General features: G+C 36.5%; 1 protein-coding gene across 5 annotated transcripts in view; it reads left to right on the forward strand.

Annotated features, from left to right (window-relative positions):
• DNM1L (dynamin 1 like) overlaps positions 1 to 21315 on the forward strand; it is a 39292-nt gene extending 17977 nt beyond the window's left edge. For 3 of the 5 annotated variants that reach the window (XM_055710594.1, XM_055710595.1, XM_055710599.1), the window contains 17 exons: positions 958 to 1004; positions 2111 to 2182; positions 2741 to 2827; positions 3629 to 3791; positions 5755 to 5875; positions 6484 to 6615; positions 6916 to 7122; positions 7320 to 7440; positions 8801 to 8956; positions 9065 to 9154; positions 10120 to 10212; positions 11782 to 11838; positions 13020 to 13097; positions 15401 to 15568; positions 16265 to 16374; positions 18834 to 18993; positions 20429 to 21315. In XM_055710594.1, coding sequence (XP_055566569.1) covers positions 958 to 1004; positions 2111 to 2182; positions 2741 to 2827; positions 3629 to 3791; positions 5755 to 5875; positions 6484 to 6615; positions 6916 to 7122; positions 7320 to 7440; positions 8801 to 8956; positions 9065 to 9154; positions 10120 to 10212; positions 11782 to 11838; positions 13020 to 13097; positions 15401 to 15568; positions 16265 to 16374; positions 18834 to 18993; positions 20429 to 20485 — 1919 coding nt within the window. In that variant the 3' untranslated portion in view covers positions 20486 to 21315. The remainder of the gene's footprint in view (positions 1 to 957; positions 1005 to 2110; positions 2183 to 2740; positions 2828 to 3628; positions 3792 to 5754; positions 5876 to 6483; positions 6616 to 6915; positions 7123 to 7319; positions 7441 to 8800; positions 8957 to 9064; positions 9155 to 10119; positions 10213 to 11781; positions 11839 to 13019; positions 13098 to 15400; positions 15569 to 16264; positions 16375 to 18833; positions 18994 to 20428) is intronic. The other 2 variants (XM_055710596.1, XM_055710597.1) reach the window with 1 other exon arrangement.
• The last annotated feature ends 1081 nt before the right edge of the window (positions 21316 to 22396 follow it).

Genomic DNA, 22396 nt, shown 5'->3' on the forward strand with positions numbered 1-22396 from the left:
TTTTCTTCTGTGCCGCTGCTGCCTCATAGAATTTCCTGCACTTTTAATTCCCAAATCCTTTAAAAAAATCTCTATTGATCTTGGATTTCAACTTGAGTGGAAAAAATGTTTTGAAAGATTACTTGATTTTAGGTAAGCAGTTGTTTGTCATATGTCCAGATTTCTTGTAGACTATTCTTCTAGAGCAGATTGCTGTATCGGGGAGCAGAGGGGAAATGACCACAAACTAAAAATTTGAAATTGACTTTATCGCTAATACTTGGAAACCTAGTTGTCTAGGTGTGAGTATCTCACAATGTGACTCAGACTGCTGTCTGCACGATGAAGCAGGAATTGACTGAACCTCCTTTGCTGTTTCTGGGACTGCTCTTGAATAGCCCCCAAGTAATTCCAGACGTTAGTGGTGACTGACAAGAATTAAGATGTTTGGTCCTTGACAGATTTGGGAAGAGACATGTTCTCCTAAGACTTCATGGTTATGCAGAATTCTTACATATTTTCTGTTTGCTTGGTTTTGGTTTTACAGGTTTTTCTAACTTTTTCTTTCAGCTGTAATTTGATCTCACTTGCATGGTAAAAGAAAAGATGCTAAAAGGTGGTATTATTTTCAGGTTTTTAAAACTATTGCTAATAACTCTTTTGTTTTCTGTTGCAAGCTGATATTTAATGGACTAGACCATTTCTGAAAAATGGTAGGATAACTAATTGGCTCAGTCACAATTAGGACCTTGTGTAAGAAAGACAAATTGAAGAGTCATGAGATGCAGTGTTTAAATAAGAAGAATCATAAATACATTTGTACTGAGCTATTTAACATCTAATGGTAGAAAGCAGACTAATTTTTTTCTTGCTGCTTGGAAAAAAGCATAACATTGTAGTTTTCAACAAACAGGCTCTCAGAAAAATGTCATTAAAACATCTGCTTCTTCTCCTCACCTATCAACTCTTTGTTTTCAGAGATAGATGCTGAAGAGTGGGGTAAATTTCTTCACACCAAAAATAAGGTATGTTTACTCTGATAATTGAGTAGCATTGTCATAAATACACTATCATGTATATACTTAATTCTGTATCTCTTCCCTTGACTTTCTCAAAAAGGAGATTATTCTGTCTGCTATACTATATGCCAATATTGAGGATTTTCTGCTTTGGTTTTTGTGAGTAGAAAACTTCTGAAAACCTTCTTAAACTCAACACAAAGTTTATCAATGGTTGTTGTGTGGGGCATTGATTCTGCTGAGTTATTTATCTTAATCCTTTTTATGTCAATTTGTTCGTTATTGTGTGTGTGTGCGTGCGTGCATTGGTGAAATTAGAATGGACATTGCAAAGGCAAGGAAGTGTATAATCGCAAGTTGTTTCAGTCCACTGAAGAATTGGCTACTTCAGAAACTTATAAAGCTGTGAAAAGGAAGGAAGAGCCTAATGCGCATCAGCGGCAAGAAGCAGAAACTCAGATGACCTAGGACTTCAATAAGAGAGTCAAAGTTTAGTTCTTTGCTTGAAGAAAGTAATCTTTTTGTTGGCAGATGAATTACTTAAGTGTTTGTTACTTTAAACTGATTTCCTCACCTGGGCAGTGCTAGAAATTGAAAGAGATCTAGAGACAAATGCAGAGGGAACTTGCGCAAGGGTAGCTCTGTGCCAGGTCATTTTGGATTGGTGGAAGGATAACAGTTTGGACAAGAGTGGAAAAATTTTGAAATGAAACTGTTCTTGTTCTTCTTCCTCTCTGAGATGAGAAGAGGTTCAGGCTACATGTTTATTAACTTCAAAGGATAGCAGCTAGATTAGAAATGGAATTGCTTGAGATTCTCTTTAGGTGAACATTATTTTATACTTTTGTCTGTTGTTGTTGGGGTAATAAATGTTAATAACTACCATTGATCAATAGATTAAATACCAAGATTCCAATTTCTGCAATTTTTAGCACTGATGATTGTTGCTAGCATTAGCTTAAGGGCGAATAGTCATTCTTAGTTTTTCTTGCCTTCTGTATACTTAGTTACAGAGTTTTTCACTGTCACTTGGAGAACAGAGCATTATTTTGCAATTAGGTAGGTGGATGCTGTCCTTGATTTTTAAACAATTTTTTTCTTCCGTATTTCAGATTTATACAGATTTTGATGAGATTCGTCAGGAAATAGAAAATGAAACTGAGAGGATTTCAGGAAATAATAAGGTAAATGTTGGACTGTTCATCTTTCTCTTGGTATAGATTCTCTGCTGCTTAAAACTTTCTTAAACAATGTTGACAGAAGTGAAAAGCATTGAAGTATTCTAATGAAGAACACAATGCTGCTTGCTATCTTGAGATTTTTTTTCGTTGTTCATTGGATAAATTACTTCAGCTAAAGAAAATGCAGAGAATTGCTGTTGGTTTAGTTCAAAGCTTCTGTAATAATAGTGCAAAACATAAAATTTGAGCTAAACTTGCTTCCATTTTTCCACAAACATGGCTTTATCTGTAATTGTAAAATCAAGTATTCTGTTCTTACATGTCTATATAATCACTGAAATAGAGAAGATTTTATACATTATACTGAGGGAGGGCTTCTTCCAAAGACAAAGGAATTGATTGACAGATGTGGCTGGCATTTGTTTTCCTTATCATGTAGTTTTAAGGTGTATGATGGAAGAAAGTTTTTCTAGTATGACACTACAGCTTTTGGTTTTCTGAAGGGTGCATTTAAATAATCCAGTACAGTGATTAATTTTTATTATTAATATATATTTCTAGGGGATCAGTCCTGAACCTATTCATCTTAAGATTTTTTCATCTAATGTTGTAAATCTGACTCTTGTGGATTTACCTGGAATGACAAAGGTAAGATGCAGAATGCTTTTCTTCTGACTGACTGTGAACAATGTATTTTGAAGCAAGAAGTGTATGCTCACTCTTTGGAATTATTCAATATTGTTAGATAAACAGCCCTCCTCAGGTTTAAGTAGCTGGTTGTATAAATTTGAGATGTCACCATCTTCTGGTGTAAGATTTGGGTTTCTGGTGCTCTTTGCTGTTTTAAGAGGTAGCTTTGCTTAAGTTCTTCCTCTTTCTATATACAGCTGAGGGACTGGAAGCATTGTGTGGGCTGCATGTTCCTTTTTTTAATCGAAGAGGTAGAAATTGAAGTTTCAAAGTTGTACTTGCAGATAGATGGGTAGTTGGCAAGGTTGAAGATGTTTCCCCCATTGCTTCTCCAGAAGTTGCTACGTGTATTTTATGTAAGAAGTTGTATAAAGTAAGATACAGTAGAAGAAATGTTCAAGTCCTGTTTGATCAGGTTTTATACTGAATGATTTTCTGCAGCACGAAGATGACAAAATGATATCTTTCCCTGCCTGTGCACACGTATGCACCCTACTCTACCAGTTGTTCAGGTGGATCTCGGATACCATGCTGCCTTGACAACAATATCAAATAATTTGAATTGATTATTATTTCTATGAGGTTTTAGTTCTTACACCTTGTAAGATATTTCTTTTCTTTCCTGTTTGTTTGTGAAGGGGGAAGGAAAGGACTGGAAAACTATCTTATACTGTGTTATAGGGTATGAACTTTCAATGGGTGGTCTCACACGGGCATAAATGTACAATTTTGAACAGTTCTACATTATTTTTTCTCTAGGTGCCTGTTGGTGATCAGCCTAAGGACATTGAACTCCAAATAAGAGAGCTAATCCTTCAATTCATCAGCAACCCAAATTCAATTATTCTGGCAGTCACAGCTGCTAACACGGACATGGCCACTTCAGAAGCACTTAAAGTTGCACGGGAGGTGGATCCAGATGGTAAGCAGCAGAAAATCTGGATCCTGTAATTCAACTCCTAAAATAAACTGAAGTCATTTGGGCAAAAAGTAGTAAGGAAAACACATGTCACTGCATTTCTTAGAAAATACATTTATATTTGCTTAAAGACTTCCTGTTGCAGTTTCTGTAACTCAGAGAATGTTGTGATGAATTAATACCTAATAGATTTCTGGCTTATGAACAGGCCAAATACCTATTTTAGTAGTCATAGGTGCCGTTTCTGTTTCCAGAGCATTAAAATGGCATAAAATGGGGGAGGTTGAGATTTTTAGTAGTTTACATTAATCTGTTAGGATGGCTTCATGCTTTGTTGTCCCATGTTGGTTGTTTCTTTTAGTAGAGGAAATACACCATCCTGCAGCTAGTAATTGACTGTCTAGCTGTTAGTTTAAGTGACTGCTTCTAAGAATAAAATCAATATATACTGTCAGTATCCATTTTTGTGTCCTGCATTTATGTGATGGGACTGATTTGATTTAATCTAAAAAGAGGATTATGGTTTTGTATTTACTTTATGACTTTGAAACAGATCTGAAGCTACTGGTTGCATGCTTCTTTTTTATGCAAAGTGCTGTTGGTATCATTGACTAATAAATGGCACTGTGTGATTTGAAATGATATGGAAGAGTATACTTAGAAAATAGGGATACTGAAATTAGGCTAAAATTTAGTGTTGGCATGCTTTACCCTCCCATCTTTCTTCCCATGAAGTATAACATTTCTTGATTTGTTTCCAGACTCTGGTCTGTCTGCGTAAGCCTTTATGGGTTCCATAGCCCCATAACCTTAAGGGAGAACCTCTTCAGGCAGGATTCTTGGTCCAGTTGTCCTGGTTCAAGGCAGCAGACCCTTTCCTTGTAATTTGCCCCTATAAAAATGATGAGCTGTGACTCTTGGATCACTTTTCAAAATTCTAAACCTTAAGGGTCTGGAGTGGCAGCTCATATTGCAGGTTCTGTAGGAATAATGGTATGTAATGAGAACTTGAAGTACTAAAGGTAGACTCTCTGACTTGCATTCATCTGAAAGTTTCAGGACCTGAAAACCTGCTGATTTTACTGAGGTAATTTTTAGACTCAGTAGTTTGTTTTTTTTACAGAGGTAATTTTTAGACTGGTTTATTTTTAGACTCAGTGTGTTATATTTTTAAAGAAAAAGTTCTTGCCACTTTTTTTTCAGACCCAAGAACCTGGAAAATATTAAGGTCTCGGACAAATCCTGTGCATGTTAGCTTACTTGTTTAGGTGTGCAATATTTACAGATTTAATGAATTTAGGTCACTTTGTCCTTCACAGTGTCCAGTATAAAGTTTAGTTTGAATTCAGAAAACATTCAGTCACATATTGAATAAAAGTATGTTTCATTAGCAAAATTGAATCCCCTAAAGCTTTTTCAGTGGATGGATTTCAAGCTATTCAGTCTCCTGGGGCATTCAGCTATGTATTTGATGCACTGTGCTGGAAGTGGGCCTGTTGCCTTCTTTAGCAGCTTCTCCCGTGGGTAGTGGTATTTCAAATGCAGTTGGAAACAGATTGCCATTATGTCTGGTCCTGCATACATGCTAGAAATATGTTCAGTCCACTCACACTTGTGAGTCCCCTGCCTGCCTTACTGAGTACTTGTGGAGGAGACTAGGTAATGCCTCTAACCTCACGTAGTATGCAAAAGTGTTTGTTGTACTGAGTAATGGCTCCTTTCAAACTGCATGGTGCCTGAACCTTTTCCTTTAGCCAGATCTGGGGGAGGAGCAGTACCAGCCAAATACTTACACTCCTGTTAATAAGGGACTGCAGATATACTAATAGAACATGTTCTTGTGCTGGTCTTTGCTGGTTTGCAGTGTCAAACTTCATGCAGCTGTCTGAAGAACTTTTTGAATGATGAGTTTTAGCTACCCTGGTCGAGACAAAACATCCCTGTGAGTGAGTTTTCCTTTTGGTAGGTCGAAGAACCCTAGCTGTTATCACAAAACTGGATCTCATGGATGCTGGCACTGATGCTATGGATGTGCTTATGGGAAGAGTGATTCCAGTCAAACTTGGCATCATTGGAGTAGTGAACAGGTTTGTCTGTGCACATTGATGCTATTTTCAAAACTTAATGTGAGGTAATGCTTTTGGCTTTTTTACCCATGAATATGGTTTTTTAAGAATAAGGTGACGATGTTGAAATTAACTTCTGAGTAAATGAGAAGCTTGTTGCTCACTTCTCAAAATCCTGTCCTTCCACTCAACCAACTGCTAATTTAGAAAGGAGTAGGGACACTTCTGGAAGTGCACTTCTTTCTGCTCTTATTTTTGAGCTTGAGGGATGCCTGTGGTCAGCTGTTAATATTAGCACTGATCCGCTACAGATCTTGTTTATGTTAGGCCTAACTGCAAATGGCTGTAGTACCTGTAGTACTGTTCATTTTATTTTTGCATTAGCCAGGTCAAATCTCATGTAGTTTTGATAAAAAGGTGTTGCTTAGTCTGTGTACAGCTGCTGTTCATACTGATTTGTTGACTATGCTGCACAGAACAACAAATAAACCCCTTTATTGTCTGAGGAAGATGTTAGGTGTGTAAAGCAAAAACCAGCTGTTAGATGTCCTGTCCAGAAAAGCAGAAGTGTAATTTTATTTTTACTTTGCATCTGTTAACTAGTGTGTAACTCTGCCTTTTAACTTCAGGAGTCAGTTGGATATTAATAATAAGAAGAGTGTGGCTGATTCCATTCGTGACGAGTATGGTTTTCTTCAAAAGAAGTATCCTTCCTTAGCCAATCGAAATGGAACCAAGTACCTTGCTAGAACATTGAACAGGTATTACGTATTAAGTAAAAGAAAATAAATGTGAGCTTTTAAAGATACTTTAAGCTATAAATTGGTGTTAGAAATATGTGTAAGCATCTATTTTTACCTTGCCTTTCTCTTTTGGTGATGTGCAGTGATACATTAAGGAAAACTCTGTTTGGTTCCAAATTCAGTTTCTGAATTTGCTGTTATTTTCCTGAGTAAATGTTTTCCTTTGGTGATTATTTTCTGTCTTTTCTCTGTTTTGCTGGAGATGATAAAGATGAAACTTTTTCTCCTTTCTAATGAGGGACTGTTCTCTATTTTTAGACTACTGATGCATCATATCAGGGATTGCTTGCCAGAACTGAAAACCAGAATCAATGTTTTAGCTGCTCAGTACCAGTCTCTACTAAACAGCTATGGGGAACCTGTTGAGGACAAAAGTGCCACCTTATTGCAGCTTATTACCAAATTTGCAACAGAGTATTGTAACACTATTGAAGGAACAGCAAAATACATAGAGACTTCAGAGCTGTAAGTACCAAATGGTTTTCTAGAATACTGACTGAGCAGTTAAGTGACCCAGTGGTTCTTGCAGGCCGTCACTGGCAATAGTACCGCACTGGAACGTAACATACTCAAAAATGTTTGGATACTAGTAACTGTAAAAAAGGTTTGCAATGAGAGCTCTTTTCTTGTTTGCTACTTCAGTTGTTGTTTTATTCTTTTAGGTGCGGTGGAGCCAGAATCTGTTACATTTTTCATGAGACCTTTGGAAGAACTTTAGAATCTGTTGACCCACTGGGTGGCCTTAACACAATTGATATTCTGACTGCCATTAGAAATGCTACTGTGAGTTGTTTTTCTGTATTTCTGTTATTGCTGTATGTTGGATCTGAAGATAAGGTTTCAACAAATTTGTGCTCCTTCAGTCCTGTGTATTAATAACCTCAGCTGAATGAGTTAATATGAAGAGGCTGAATCCTGCTTTTTGGTATTTTAAGTCAAAAAAATTACAATATCCAAATTTGCAGCCATTTTCCTATATGGAATGAGTTTAAGGTGAATGCTTACCTCTCATTACTGTAATTTACAGGCTCAAATAAAGCTCAGGCCCACTTTGGCTGTGCTGAAGCTATTATACATTACAGAAATGGTGATGGAAGACTGCCTCTGCATTTATTTTGCATTAAGCACTTCTCTTAGTTATGGAGACTCAGTATGAGATGCGTGGGCTAGGACACATTCAATGTTTTAATCCTGTATAAGGGACGCAACTCTTCAGTAGTTCAGTGTTTACGTGACAGATTTGGTTTCTTGTGAATATGGGAATTGGTGTTGCTAAGAATTAACAGAGGAAGTTCACTTTTAAATTTTGTAGTATATAGAATGTTCACTTCTTAGAGCTTGACTTTGGATGTCAAGCGTGTTAGGTCTGCTTTTGTACTGTGTTCTGTTGGGTGTGGACAGACAGACAGGTTTCTGTAAGACCAGTAATTACTCAAACTTGGAGCACTTTAGGTACTTTGTAGCAATGATGTATGTGCGTGCTATCACCCTTCTGTAAATGTAAAATAGCATTTAGTAACAGGAGAGGTGCCTTGTTTTCATGCGACATTGACGTCTTTGTGTTTCTAAAGCTCATTTGATTTAAAAAATGAAATTTCAGGTAGAAAATGTTTTATCTATAGCTAAGCATTGGTCTATATGGTCATAAATGAAATTATGCCAAACACTGTAATCAATTACACTGTAGTATGGTTATACTGAACAGGAACCCCACCTACCTTGCAGTAAGAGCTGCATGCATAGGACTGTCAAATAATGGTAACTTTTCTCTCAGAAGTTAGGAAGAGAATGTCGTTGCTTTTATAATAAATTTCATTTAAACTCGGATCCACAACCGTGAAAAGAATTGTTCATAGTTGTAAGGAGTGACATTAGTAGGTAGAAATCTTCAAGAATTCTATAAGGATGCTGGTTAATTCTTATTTAACAAAGAGTTTGTCTTAAAGGTAACAACTTTCTGTTTTACAGCTTTTATATTTAAATATTCTTGTAACATATTTCTCTATTAAGACCTGTTCTGAGTGTTCTTTTGGGTGTGAGTACTGTGACCTGATTTATTCTGGGCTTCATCAGATACTACTCCTTAGAAATGCATATTGTTTTAATAAACAATTTAGTGGCTTTTTCTCTCCTTTTGAACTAGGGTCCTCGTCCTGCCTTGTTTGTTCCTGAAGTTTCATTTGAATTACTGGTAAAAAGGCAAATCAAACGTTTAGAAGAACCTAGCTTACGCTGTGTGGAGCTGGTTCATGAAGAAATGCAGAGGATTATCCAGCATTGTAGTAATTACAGTACGCAGGTAAAAATGCATGTTTTAGGATTATGTTTGTAATTAATGGGCTTTTTTCCCTGCACTTCCCTAAAAAATTCTGGAAGTCTTATCAGTAAATTTTTGGTTTGTTTTTAGGAATTACTGAGGTTTCCTAAATTGCATGATGCCATAGTTGAAGTAGTAACCTGTCTTCTGCGTAGAAGGCTTCCTGTCACAAATGAAATGGTAATTTTCCATCTACTTGCTGGAAAAAGTGTGTGTTTTCTGGAGTCTCTCTTCATGCTTCTGTTTGCTCTGTAATGTTAAGAACCCAAGTTATTAAAGGAATCAATCTACATGGTTTGAAACTTCTGTATTAGAAGATAGATCCATAAAAATGAAAGGGATGGGGGGAAACCATCTTCAGCTCATTGTCCCCTATTTTCCAATTTCACAAGAAGAGTTTTACCAAAACTGGGATTTAGCATCTCCTGGTCTTTCCGATATAGGTATATTTCCCTCCCTTGTATCAGAAGCTGTGTGTTTACTGTAGAGTTCAGGATGCAAAATTTAATGATGAAAATTAAATTGTAGTCCTTATTCTGTGTGTTTCAGAGATAAAATCAACACAAATGGTGATTTTTCTTGTAATGCCTTTTATATAGTGAGAAGTAAAAATTCAATTTCTGTCTTCAAGTAAATTTATTTTAATATAAAAGTCTGCTTTGGGCTACTTATTTGGGGGGAAACAAAGTGTTTCAGTTATTGACTGCATATGTTTTATGTGAAAAGCAAAAATTGTTCCGTACATTCACTATCCCCCATAGAGAGCCATCCCTCACTGGTTCAGATGTTGTATGTGGCATGTGGCTGAAGGTTGACTGTATAGCTCACTTCATTACTATACAGCTTACGCTCATTACATTGCTGAGTTTTGTTTATTTATGGCTGGAAAGCAGTTAGCTTAATCAGGCTAACAAGTTAAACTGATGTAACATCCAAAACTGTTGAAGGTCTTAATGTATTACAATGAGTGAATGAACTGCATTCTTGCCCTCTGGATCAGAATTTTAATGTCTTTGGGGCAGTAAGAATGGTCCTTTTTTTTATGGACAGTTAAACTATGCTTTCTAGCTTCGTAGGTCATTGCTTTTCACTAGTATTAGATTTACTCACTGAATTTTTGAACTGTGAATGACATTGCATTGCAGGTTCATAATCTAGTGGCCATTGAATTAGCTTATATCAATACCAAACATCCAGACTTTGCTGATGCCTGTGGTTTAATGAATAACAACATAGAGGTAAGAAAGCCCATTCTCCTAGAAGTCTTTTGACTCCTTTAGGTAAGAGCCTAAATAATTGGTAAAAGAACAGATGCTTCATTTTCTTTCACTGAAGCACGGATCTACATTTTGAAGTATAAAACTGTGGTATATTAAAAATATGGTCTATACTCTTAGCATGTGATCTGTTGATTTCTTAGATTTATATTGCATATGATTTTCACGGACAGTGGTTGATATTTCACTGAAAACAGTTGTGCCTGTATTTCTGTCTGGAAGATAAGATGAGCACCTAACTGAGTATTGGCTAATGAAATGAAATTTTCAGAAGAGAAACTAGATAGTTGTGAAATACTCTTTAATGTTCAAGTAACTACATTTTGTCTCTGACAATGTATCAATAGCTATAATGTTCCTCTCTTTTATGAAAGGATAATACAAGTATTGTTTTCTCTGTTGAGGTCCTAATTTTTGCTTCCCTTTGGCATTGTTCCTGAGTCTCTGTGTTACCACGCTTCCATCTCCTTAAGACAATTTTCTCCATCATTCCCATAAGTCTTTTACAATTTCAGTAGTTTTCCTGATTTTCAAGCCCAGCTTTGATTGATAATACTTGTTGCTGTCATTGTCCTAGAGAAGCAGTTGTTCTACAACTGATCTGCTCAGTTCTTTCTTGCAGTCTGATTTTGTTGTAGTACTTCGTCCATCTGGCTAAGAGTTCGCTAAGAGTTCTTGTGTTCCCCTGCTTGTCCAGTATTCTTTCATAGTAATGTTCTTTTTTTGAATGCTTACGTTATCATTTCTGCTCTTTAGTTTTAACCTTCTACTTTCTTCTATACGCAAAATTTGTGTTGACTGGGTATGCAATTGAATTTGCCTTGGTAGACTGCTCTTGAATCTAGTTCAGAAACAATGTGTGTGTGACTGCCATGACTAAAAAAAATAGGACTTTGTGAAGTTGAACATACGTGATTATTGTATTACTGAGTGTTACTTAAACTAGTTCTTTCCCAATATTTTCCTAAACAGGACATTGAAATTTTTGAAGAAACAAAGCAAGTAAAAAACATCTTATGCTTATTCAGTGGACAATTCTTAATTTCAAGAAAAAAATCAGATCTTTGTCCTGATTGCTTTCAATTCTAGTTTGCTATAAAGTGAATTCTGCCGCCTCCTTCTCCCTTTTGGACCAGTCATGGTTAACTGTGCTGGCCACAGAATCAAATCCTTTTAGGTTACTTCAAAGATTTAAAGCTTAATGAAGGCTGTAGGGCCCTCACTATACTAAGCCAAACTGTCTAGCTTTGAATTTGTTTTTTAAAGGCTCTAGTTTTGATTATGGAGAGCATTGCAAAAAGTTTAGCAGAAGTTTTTATGTTGGGAATTTACTTCTAACCAGGTAATCAGAGTAGTTTTATCCACGTAATTGAAGTTTTCATAGGATTGTATTATGGCTATATGACACTGGATGAGATGAAATTACTAGTGTTTGTCTCAAAAATATAAGTTATCTGTAAAATATGAATCTTGCACATGTGTTGATATAGAGTAATACATAACTGAGGTCTTGCTGGGTTGTTTTTAAAGGAACAAAGGCGTAACAGGTTAGCCAGGGAATTGCCTTCTGCCGTGCCACGAGACAAGGTAAGTAAATGTAGATTTCTGTTGATTCATTCATTTAAAGTTTAATGCATTCTTCTTTGATCCAATCTAAGTATTGGAAATGTCAATATGCTGTGCTAGTAACAGTCTTGGGAGCTCCCAAGTATTGACTGACTTCCTTCAATTTCATAAGATGAAGTAGAATGTTACCGTCTTCTAAAGATGCAGTTTTTGGCAGGTTTTATATCTGGGATTTCTGAAAACTTGCATGTAAATTTACATTAATATTACGATTATTTCTTGAATGTCATTTGAGGAAAGGCTTAAAATGCCTGCAGATGTTAAAGATGGAGTCAGAACATGCGTGCTTAAATTTATGGCTGAGACTGATTTCAAAACAAACAGGTGATTTAAATTCAATGAGCCAACATAGTGACTTGGTGGTTGGTGGTTTTTTGGTGGTTTATTTTAAAATTATTCTTAAAACTGCAGTTTATTGCAGTCTCAATTACTTTGGGAGAAGATGGTGGAGGTGGCATTTTCAATTGACTGTCATAATCCAGTCATGTGTTCTATCTCTGGAGCTTGCTTAGTTTTGCCAGGTTTTGGGATTAGTTCAATGACAAGTACGTACCTGCGTGGAAGAACCAAGTGTCATGGAAAACATTGCCTGGCTGTAGAAATGAATGGTCTGACACTCAGATGGAATTTTAGACAGTTAGATATTTTAAATATGTGAAGTATTCAGAATCCAAATATACAGAATATAGTTTAAACTCCTCACAGGTTGTAACAAGAGTTACTACAGCTGATAGAAATTGATTCATTAAGTTTGTTAGCTTAAGAAGTGAGACTAAGTTCCAGAACGGATCTACTGCCTTTAATCCGTGGAAGCCAACTGGTGGATGAACGGTGAATTTAAGGTAGCCATCTAGAGATCGCTTTCAGTGATCTTTGATCCTTCTCTTTCATTGGCTTCATATTTATGTCATCAGTATAGAGTTGAAATGAAATTGAAGGCCAGATAAATGCAAAGTCTCTTCACTGTCTTGGAGATGCTTTTTTCTTTTTTCTACTTACATTACTGTTTTGGTTACAAATTTAAAATATTTTCTGGATTTTTAAAGATGCTAGTAAAAGTGTATAAAATTTGCTAGGTAGATTTGGTGGTCTTCAGTTGAATTTTTCCCCCTCCCCCTCCCTGCATCTTTTACCTTCCTTAGTCTACTAAAGCTCCAGGTGCATTGCCACCTGCTTCCCAGGAGACTGTTACTGCTGCTTCTGCTGAGGCTGATGGCAAGGTCTGTCTTGATTATTTTTTTTTTTTCTATAAGCACTGCATGTACATTTCTGTTGTGGTGCATCGCAGATAGTATGGAAAGCAGTTGGTGTTTAGTGCTCTGTCACTGACACAGCATGCCCTACACAGTATAGACTGTGTCACTGCTGACACCAGTATTTGCAGTGACAGGTAAAGCTATGCCATTAGGTGGCAAAGTCACTGCTTTCTGTTTGAACTCTTGGTTGCAATGTGTTGTGATGCAAGTATGCAGCATAATTTGCCTCAAACAATAGTCAGTAGATTGTTTGGTGCAACAATGTTGTAATCAAAAGTGTCCAGCATGGTTGTTAAACTGCATGTTTTTAATGTGTTGACAGTTAAAGAAGGAGGACAGAAGATAAGCTAAAAATGTGAGTTTCCTGCTTCCTGCAGGGAATCTTTATAGGCTTTGTTCAGACTGAACCTCCTTTTCGTTGTTTCACATAATCGTTCAATCCTTGGTTTACTTGTAATTGTGAAATGTATTTTACAGTGGTTTTTTACACTTCAGGTGTGCTGTCTCTTATGTTAAAATAAAGCTCATTACTGTAAAGACTTTTTTGCTAATTGCTTTCACTTGGAGTCAGAAAAGATGGGTAGTCACAAGTTTGTGTATTAAGAGTACTGAGAGGACTTACGCTTTCTGCTTCATTGCATATGCACATTCAGCTTCTAGTGCAAAGCTGCCATTTCTGTCCTGAACAAAGTAGTTTAAAAATCTAGTCAGTGGCAGATTTTTAACTAGTATTTTCTCAAGAGTTTTAGATACAGTTGCGATATGCTGCAGACATTAAAAAGAAGTCAAGAGCTACTGTGAGGATACTGTTTTGACTTAAGAAGTTGCAGGAAGCTGCCAAATTTGGTTTAATTTGTGTTTCCCACAAAACCTGTTCTTTATCAGATGGTACATAACCCAACACTTTTTCTTAGGAAATAATGTAGCTTTGTTTCTGAAACTACTTTGGAGATACAGCAGGCTCCATAGTAATACTGAATGAGAGTGCCATAAGGATTTTTGCTATTTTGAACGGCTGTCTTGCAGTCCTAAGTAATGTAATGGAGCATTTCTCATCAATGGTTCTCTCTTATTAGCAGAAGTTGATTTGAATTCTTGTAGTGTATTTTTTTACAGCACCTCTGAGCAGTTGTACAATTCTAGTAAAATTTCTGATGTGGACAGTTTATCTGAGTTTCTTCCTACTATGCAACTGTTGGTATTCTGTTTGCCATGCTTTCTTTCTCACTCCTTTTTTTTTAGACTCAAGATCAGCCTGTGGTGTTTCAATTGTAAATGCAATAGATAAATTTAGCTTATTTCCTCCTATATCCAAAACAAGACATAAGTAGTAGTAGTTTAGAGCTTTGTATGACTTCAAATGTTTTTCAAACAGCAATAGATTGTAAAGCACAGTAGTAAATAGGTACTAGGCTTATGGAAAGGTACAAAATAAAAAGCATTACTGTTCCACATAAAAATAAACTGTTTTGGTGTTTTTTAATACTGTTAGTATGTGATGGATGATGCTATCTACTAATACTTCTTTGGTCCAGTCATTCCTAATATTTAAGAGTTGGATGTTACGTCCCTTTGTCAGGAGATTACCGAGTCGTTCTTTGTCTGGCACTTCCCAGAAACTGATCCTCTTTTCCAGAGGATGGAGATTTATTGTTCTGTTTTGATTTGGTATAAAAAAAGCCCTCCATAAATTGAGATCTGACAGCACAAATATGTTTGTAGCTGTAGTACCTGGAAACATAAATGTGCATATTTTTAAGCTGTTATTGTAAGAAACTTCAGTTCGTACTTAAATAAATACAATATATAATATAATAAATAAACTTAAATAAAATACCAAAGAATTTAAATTCAAGTTTTCTAAGAGCTGTGGTTATCTTCAAAACATACTTTCAGATCCTGATAGTATAGGCTGTACTGCTCCAGGGATGTATGGTAAAAGCGGTAAAAGCCAGATGATTCAGGAAGACCATTCTGTATTTCAGAAGTGCTGGGAGGCTTCTCTGTGTGGCATTTTCATACCATTATTAGGAAGAATACAAGTTTTGAAAGCTTTTGTTTTACTGGTACTTTGTGTCAGCTGTAAGCAGCAAAGAGAGAACAAAGGTGGAAAATGTAAAGAATAGAATAAAGGGAATATACATGTGAAGATCTCATTTTTATTGAGTCTTAACCTATAGCTCAGTAACAGTAGATTTGATCAGATACTGCTTTGCCATGCCCAAGTTCTAATTCTCCAACGTTTCTTCATTGTGCTGTTTGTGCAGGCTGCTCCTGGGCCAGGAGATACATCTCAGGAGCCTGGAACAGGCAACTGGAGAGGAATGCTGAAACCCTCAAAAGCAGAAGAGGTATCGACAGAGGAAAAATCCAAGCCAGCTGCAGCCCTGCCTGCTAGTCCTCAGAAAGGACACGCTGTAAACCTATTAGATGTGGTGAGTCATGAAAGACAGATGCCTCCCCTTTGTACTTCAGGCTCAGGAAAGAAAACACCTGAATTCCAGATCTTGTAACTTTGCTAATATATGATATCTTTCTAAATAATTACCATTATAGGGACAGGGGGCTCTAGCCAGTCTCTTCTACTTCCTTCTTGCCCAGTCCTTCATCTTTTCTTCCGCACCCCTCCAGTTCCAGCCTATGATTTGGGATAACTGGCTTCCTTTCACAAGTTACTGTGCAAGTGAACTTCTTGTCTAGATCACTCTTTGTATAGAAACAAATCTCAGCTCATGTCTCAACTCAAATTCCTGCTCTCTTTTTGCTGAAGTTAGCGTTTTTATATTAAATAATCATTAAAGAAGAAAAAAACCCACTTAATAGAGATGCTTTCAGTGTTTGGAAAGCTTAGTTCCTTTAGTGAGCTTTTAAAAAAAAAATAAAATTAGTAGTGATGTCCTGTGACCTTTGTCTTACAGGTCTGGATTTTGGCATGTCTCTAACTTTATTTCTGAAAAACTAGAGGTTTGTTTAAAAGAGAGGTTACATCTATCAAACTGTCTGACTCAAAGAGCAATAGTTTATTTTAGACTCCACAGCTTGAGTTTTATTTACTTATATAAATGAGCAGAATTAGTAAACTGAGATTGGTGGTTTTGCTTTGTTGTTTTTTGTTGTTTTTTTTTACATAGCCTGTACCCGTTGCACGCAAACTTTCTGCCCGTGAGCAACGAGACTGTGAAGTGATCGAACGACTTATTAAATCTTACTTCCTTATTGTCAGGAAGAACATTCAGGACAGGTAAAACTTTCTAGAAATGTTTAAGCCATACAAATGTTGTGATATCTCAAGAGTAATGTATATAATCTTGTTATTTTATCATGTTTGTATGTTTGTAAGCAGAGAGAAAATACAATTATTTTTTTTAGAAGGGGCAGCAGCAGTAAAACTTGACCCATCGCAGAATTAAGCAGCACTTGTTTTTTCTACTGGCTTGAGTTCTGTATTATATTAAGTACAATGTTGAATTAATTATTTAGGAGATGCTTTTCTGGAGGATACTGCAATTCACATTGATGATGTGCAGCAACTAACTGGAATAAACTCTAGGTGCTGTGTAGACCTGACAGAACTTAGCTTTGCCATTCTGTTATTTCAAATGGGAAGGTGGAATAGAAACTACTGTGGCTAATATTTCTAGTACTGTAGGGATGGAAATGGCAGAAAAGTGATGTTTCTGCTGTGGGCAACTATGAAAAATGCCTTTAAAGTTGTGCTTAAAAATTGTCATACCTTTTTTTTTAAAATGAAGAATGATGTAAAACTTCGCTTGGCTTAAGTCTTTGTGGAAAGATGTAGCATTTTATATATATACACATATATGCACACACACATATGAATGAAAAGTTGGGGGAAATACAGGTATCTGGAAACTAGAGTTTAGAGCAAATTAATGAGCTCATAAAAGTTTTATTCTATCCAGTAAACTGATATTCTCCTCAATAAAATTTTTAGTTTTTCATGGCAGGGAATTGCCTTGCTTACCTTAATTTTACTGCAGTGTCAGTACTAGTAGCGTTACCTCCTTGCATACTCTAAACGATCCCTTCACATTCTTTGCAGTAAATAGGCATACATGAGGAAATAAATAAAATGCTATCTTAGGAATTATAGATTTGATTTATTAGGACATCCTCACCTAATTCAGAAATATTTTTAGGAGATACCTCTCAAAGATGGTACTCATGTCCATCCCATGTACCTGAAGAACTAATTCAGGCTCTTGCTTGGATGGTTTGGATGGTATCTGTACATACACAGCTTTGAACCAGAGTTTTGGGTTGCTTTCACTCTTCTAGCCAGGTGACTTCCAAAATATTCTAGGCTTCTTTCTTAAGCTTCCTTTTGGTAGAACTTGCAATGTATTGGCTTGAAAGGGGTATGTAAACTAAGGTACTTGAGTACTAATAGATGTATACGGTCTCATGATGATTTTCCGGAAGTCTTCCCACAACTGGCTAGTAAAGAACCACAAAGCAGCAAAATGTAGTAGTGGGAAAATTCCCAGACAAACTTGGGAGTATGATTCCAAAAGCTCAGATGTGTTGATGGATCTTTGTTGATCTTGGGTCTGGCCGTTTAGATTCGCATGACCCTTGTCAAGTTAATTCTGTAGTGACAGTTGTAGCACTGAGCAAAAACTCTTGATCTGCCCATGAAAACTATTTTGGTTTAAATCTAGGGCTATGGGCACATGGGAAGAGTGATGTGGTCAGTACTTACGGAGTCAGAACTGATCATATGTCAACTCCCAGTTGCGAAATACTGATGCTAAGAATTACACCAACAAGGTTGTCTTAATGGACGTTGTATTTCTCAGCTGGGAACAACCATCAGTATTTTTATTGTCAGGTACTGTCACTCTGATGAAATAACCTGAGGTGCACTAATTCAATTTTTGATTCTGTGTTCATATCCTCAGATTCTGGTACTGTGTTAGTATGATGAGTTTACCAATACTCATGTAAATATTTTCCCCCACTCTTTCAGAAAAGTACTGCTACGCATATCCTAAGTCCCAAAGAAAATCAGGTTCAGCTATATTCAATACTTTGAATATTTTTTAAGGAGGCTTAGTGGCATGGAAATCAGCTAAGACAGTGGCTGCTTGTTGCCTTACAGATTCTATAGTGTCCTTCTGATGGACTGTTCTTGAGTCTTACTGGTTGCTGCCTGCCTCCATTCCAGACAAAGTCACACTTAAACTCTATTTGCACCTTAAATTGCTCTCATGTTATGCTCTCTGATAACAGAAATAATATGGCCCGTGTTTGAACAGTGATCCTGTTTTCAGTTCATCTGCTAAGTAAGATCAGATATATGAACTCTTTCCTTTCTCATTCACATATTAAAAATTATTTTAGGGTTAAAATACTTAGCTTTTCATCATGGCTAGCAGAGTGGAGACTCAGGTTGGCCTCTAGTGAGCAAAGTAATTTATTCTTATTTTACTTTTTACACTGTATATTCATGTTCTTAACAATGGAGCTATCCTATTTGGAAGAAATTTAACAGCTCTTAAATTGTACAAGGTTCTGCATTCACTTGAGAGAAAAGGGTTTTTTATTTATGGTCATGGTAGATTCATGGTAGTTTAAGCCAAGGTTGTGTAGCTGTTTCCTCACACTGCATTCTTCAGTGTAGGGCAGACCTGGCTTTGAATAATTCTTTCTGAAGAAACAATCTTTATGTGCTTGCAGTGTGCCAAAGGCAGTGATGCATTTTCTGGTGAACCACGTGAAGGATACTCTTCAGAGTGAGCTGGTAGGCCAGCTGTATAAATCCTTGTTGTTGGATGACCTTCTGACGGAATCTGAGGACATGGCACAGCGCAGAAAAGAGGCAGCTGACATGCTAAAGGTATTAAAAAGATCAGGAGCTTGTGGGAGTAGTTAATTAAATCGAAACCATACAAATGTGAGATTTTTTGAAAACTTGCCTTCAGTTTTTACTTTGCTGCTTTTTAAGAGTATGCCAGTCTATTTTCTCTCTGCTAGAGGAATTAAAAGCAGTATGTGATCAGAAAGTATTACATGGATTGAGTACTTGGGAAGACGTGTCTTAAACTGTATTTTGGGTGTAAAGCAGAAGCTGTAATCTGGTGTTATTTTCAATTATACATTTGGTTTTAATAATTTGCTTTTATTTAACTTCATAGTGTTCAGCAGTTCTCTTTTGGGGGATTAAGCTTACAGTGTTTTAAATGCTGTTCATCTGTATGCTTCACACAGAGCCTGCTGGCCAGTGGCAGGTGTATCTAAGACAGTACCCTGTAATGTGAACACTGGGAGTGTTATGACTTACTTATGATGACCTCATCTGTATCACAGTGCATTTGTGACATGTCTGTGCTGGAGAACTCTTCGTTTTTTCATTGTTCAGTTATGTGGTATATCAGTGTCTGCATCAGCTGCACCAGAAATATGCCACTTTGCATTGAACTGCATAGAAGAGTTCCTCTGCCCATTCATCCCATTGACTGAAGAAGTAGCAAGAAGTGCTCCTCTCCTATATGCAGCGTGGTCAGACACTGCATGTTTGAGAGACGATACCCAGAGATACTGCTTGTCAAAGACCAACTGCAGCAAATTTAATCTTTGTTATCATATGATCAACATTTGAGTGAAGGGAATGGTCTGCTAACAGTCTTTGAAACTATAAACTTCATAGGGCCAAGCTCATAGCTTGGATTTCTCCAAACTGAAGTAAGAATTTAAATAATGTTTAGTATTAGCTGGTATTCTGAGCTTTTAATTTTGCAAAGTGTGGCAGGCTAGACTGTAATGAGTACATCAGAATGCTGAAAGTGATACAAAATAGGTGCAGTTTCTCTTATTTTGAGGAAGGTTTAAAGCGTTAAAACTGTGTGATGAAAAACGTCTGCCCTTCTTGAGCATTTATTTATAAATACAAAATGTTAAGACAAACAGGTGTTAATGGGAATATGTGAGAATACAGAAGTTGCTCAAAACTATGACAATGAGCTTTTTCTGCTTCAAACTGGAAGTTGTTTCCAATTTTTAATTCTTAAGTCTAGAGAAGCGATTTAATGACACCTATGCTAAGTTTTATCATTACCTTTGCTTTGTAGTATTTGCCAGTTGCATAATCTTTTGCAGATGGAAGGCTTCAGAGTTGTTAATCAGTGGTGTGTAGGTTGATACCACTCCTTTCATCATGAAAATGATTTGCTTTTATTGTATCTTTAACATTGTACTTCCTAGACTACTGCTGCTATCTGAGAAATCTCTTCAGAAAAACTAAATAACTGGCTTTTCCATCTTTCTGTGTGCAGGCCCTGCAGCGAGCCAGTCAGATCATTGCAGAGATTCGCGAGACACATCTTTGGTGAAGACTCTACCAGCCACACTATTTATATGCATTGGAGGTTACATTGACTTGAAAATTGCTAGGCATGGTATACGGAGTAGAATTTTTATTTATGAACTCTTGTCTGTGTACTGCAACTGTGTAAATTTGCTCATGTAAAGACAGTTGGTTTGATTTGCAAACAGAAAAATATGCTGCATTTTGCAAAATAAGTCATATTTAATCCACATAATAAATGGCTCTAAATGTTTCCTTACCAGCTTTCTGGTGCAAATTAAAGCAGACCAAGTCTACTGTCTCAGTGACAGTCTCATTTAAACTTGGAGAAAAAACATTAAAGTTCCAGTGCCTGACTTGCTAAACAGGTTGCCTGTGGTTAAGATGGACGGTGTAGTCTTGTGGCATAGTTTTAAGCTGCTTTTACAATAGAAGTTTAAATACTGTGAAGAGAAGAGAGCACCGAGTATTTTCTTTCATGAATATATTGCATGCACAATGACAGATGGAGGTATCAATTTTATAGCACACTAGAGTTGTCTACCGTATTACTATGTGTGTGTGTGTGTCCCCATTTTCCCCCCAAATGTTAAAGCTGCAGACAAAAATCTGAACTTCATTTAATGGAGTATCACATAGGAAGAATTAGCCTGGAGCTTGCGAACAGTAACAGCCTACTGAAAGGTGGGTGCAAAGTTATTCATGTGCACTGGAGCTTGTGTGTAAACGCTGGGGATTGTAATCAGGTACAAGAACACCTTCCCCTTCCTCCCCACTGGGACCAAGCCCCTGGACCATCCAATAGTATGTTTGTTCTGGCAGAATTGAAAAATAAAACTGATTTCAAAACTGTAATGGGATAGTAAGTGTTTCTTTTAAAAACAGATTAAGCTGGCCAGGGAGAAGGGGATCCCCACAACTTTGTCCAGATTTTGGAATGTATGACAGTATGACAGAAAGTCTGTGGGACTAGAATTATTTATACCAGAGATTACAGTTATTACTTTCTTTTGAGGAAACCTTACTGTGCTGGAAGTAGCAGTGCGCTGCTTTTTTTTTTTTTTTTTTTTTTTTTAAGGACAATCTTAAAGTTAGGGAATTTTTGGTTGGAAATAAAGTTGATGAGTTACTTTCTTCTGATTATAATCCATACAGATAAATATTGTTCACACTAGCCTTTAAAAAGTAAACATTATAATTTTATGAATGCAAATGTATTTCAACTCCAGCCAGCACATTTGCATGTACTTTTCAAGCAGATTCACTTTTTTGTATCAAGTAAAAATGTTTGCTATGGTGTTGCTGATTATTTATCTTTAACACAACTTGCATGAAAAACAGGATGCTGCTGTTAACATCCATGGCTTGCTTTTAAGATACTGGGCCAATATAGTGAAGTTTTTATTACCATATTCAGTTCCTTCCCCATTTCATCAGTAATGGAATTCCTTTTGTAAGCTGCCAAAGACGGAAAATCAAAAAACGTAAGACCTCAGTTTAAAAGAAGGTCTATTTAAAAATGTATTTTTCTCATGGTAATCTTCAGTTTGGCACCAGTATTAAGCACAAGGTGTTACATCTGACAGATGCAGCTTTTGGATACTTTATGCATGACCCAAAATAATTCACGCAGAACACAGAAATACATGCTATATTTTTAAACAGCCTAAAAAAGTCATGATATATGCACTATATGTAATGAATACAAAGGAAGTAACTTCAACTTCTTGCATTGTATCCAGGAGTGGTAGTTCTCAGATTTAAGAAATGTGACTGTAGTGAAGTACAAGCCACTTTTCCAATCAATTCTGATGAACAGTGAAAGCTATTAAAAGTTTTGTTAGAAGCATTACATTTGTTTGGAATTCACCTGACACCTCTCGCCCTTTTACTTTCCACATCTAAGTAGCAGTGTGTTTTCAGCAAGGTAGAGCTG

The sequence above is a fragment of the Falco cherrug genome, chromosome 5 (genome assembly GCF_023634085.1).
Source record: "Falco cherrug isolate bFalChe1 chromosome 5, bFalChe1.pri, whole genome shotgun sequence".
Taxonomy (NCBI): Eukaryota; Metazoa; Chordata; class Aves; order Falconiformes; family Falconidae; genus Falco; species Falco cherrug.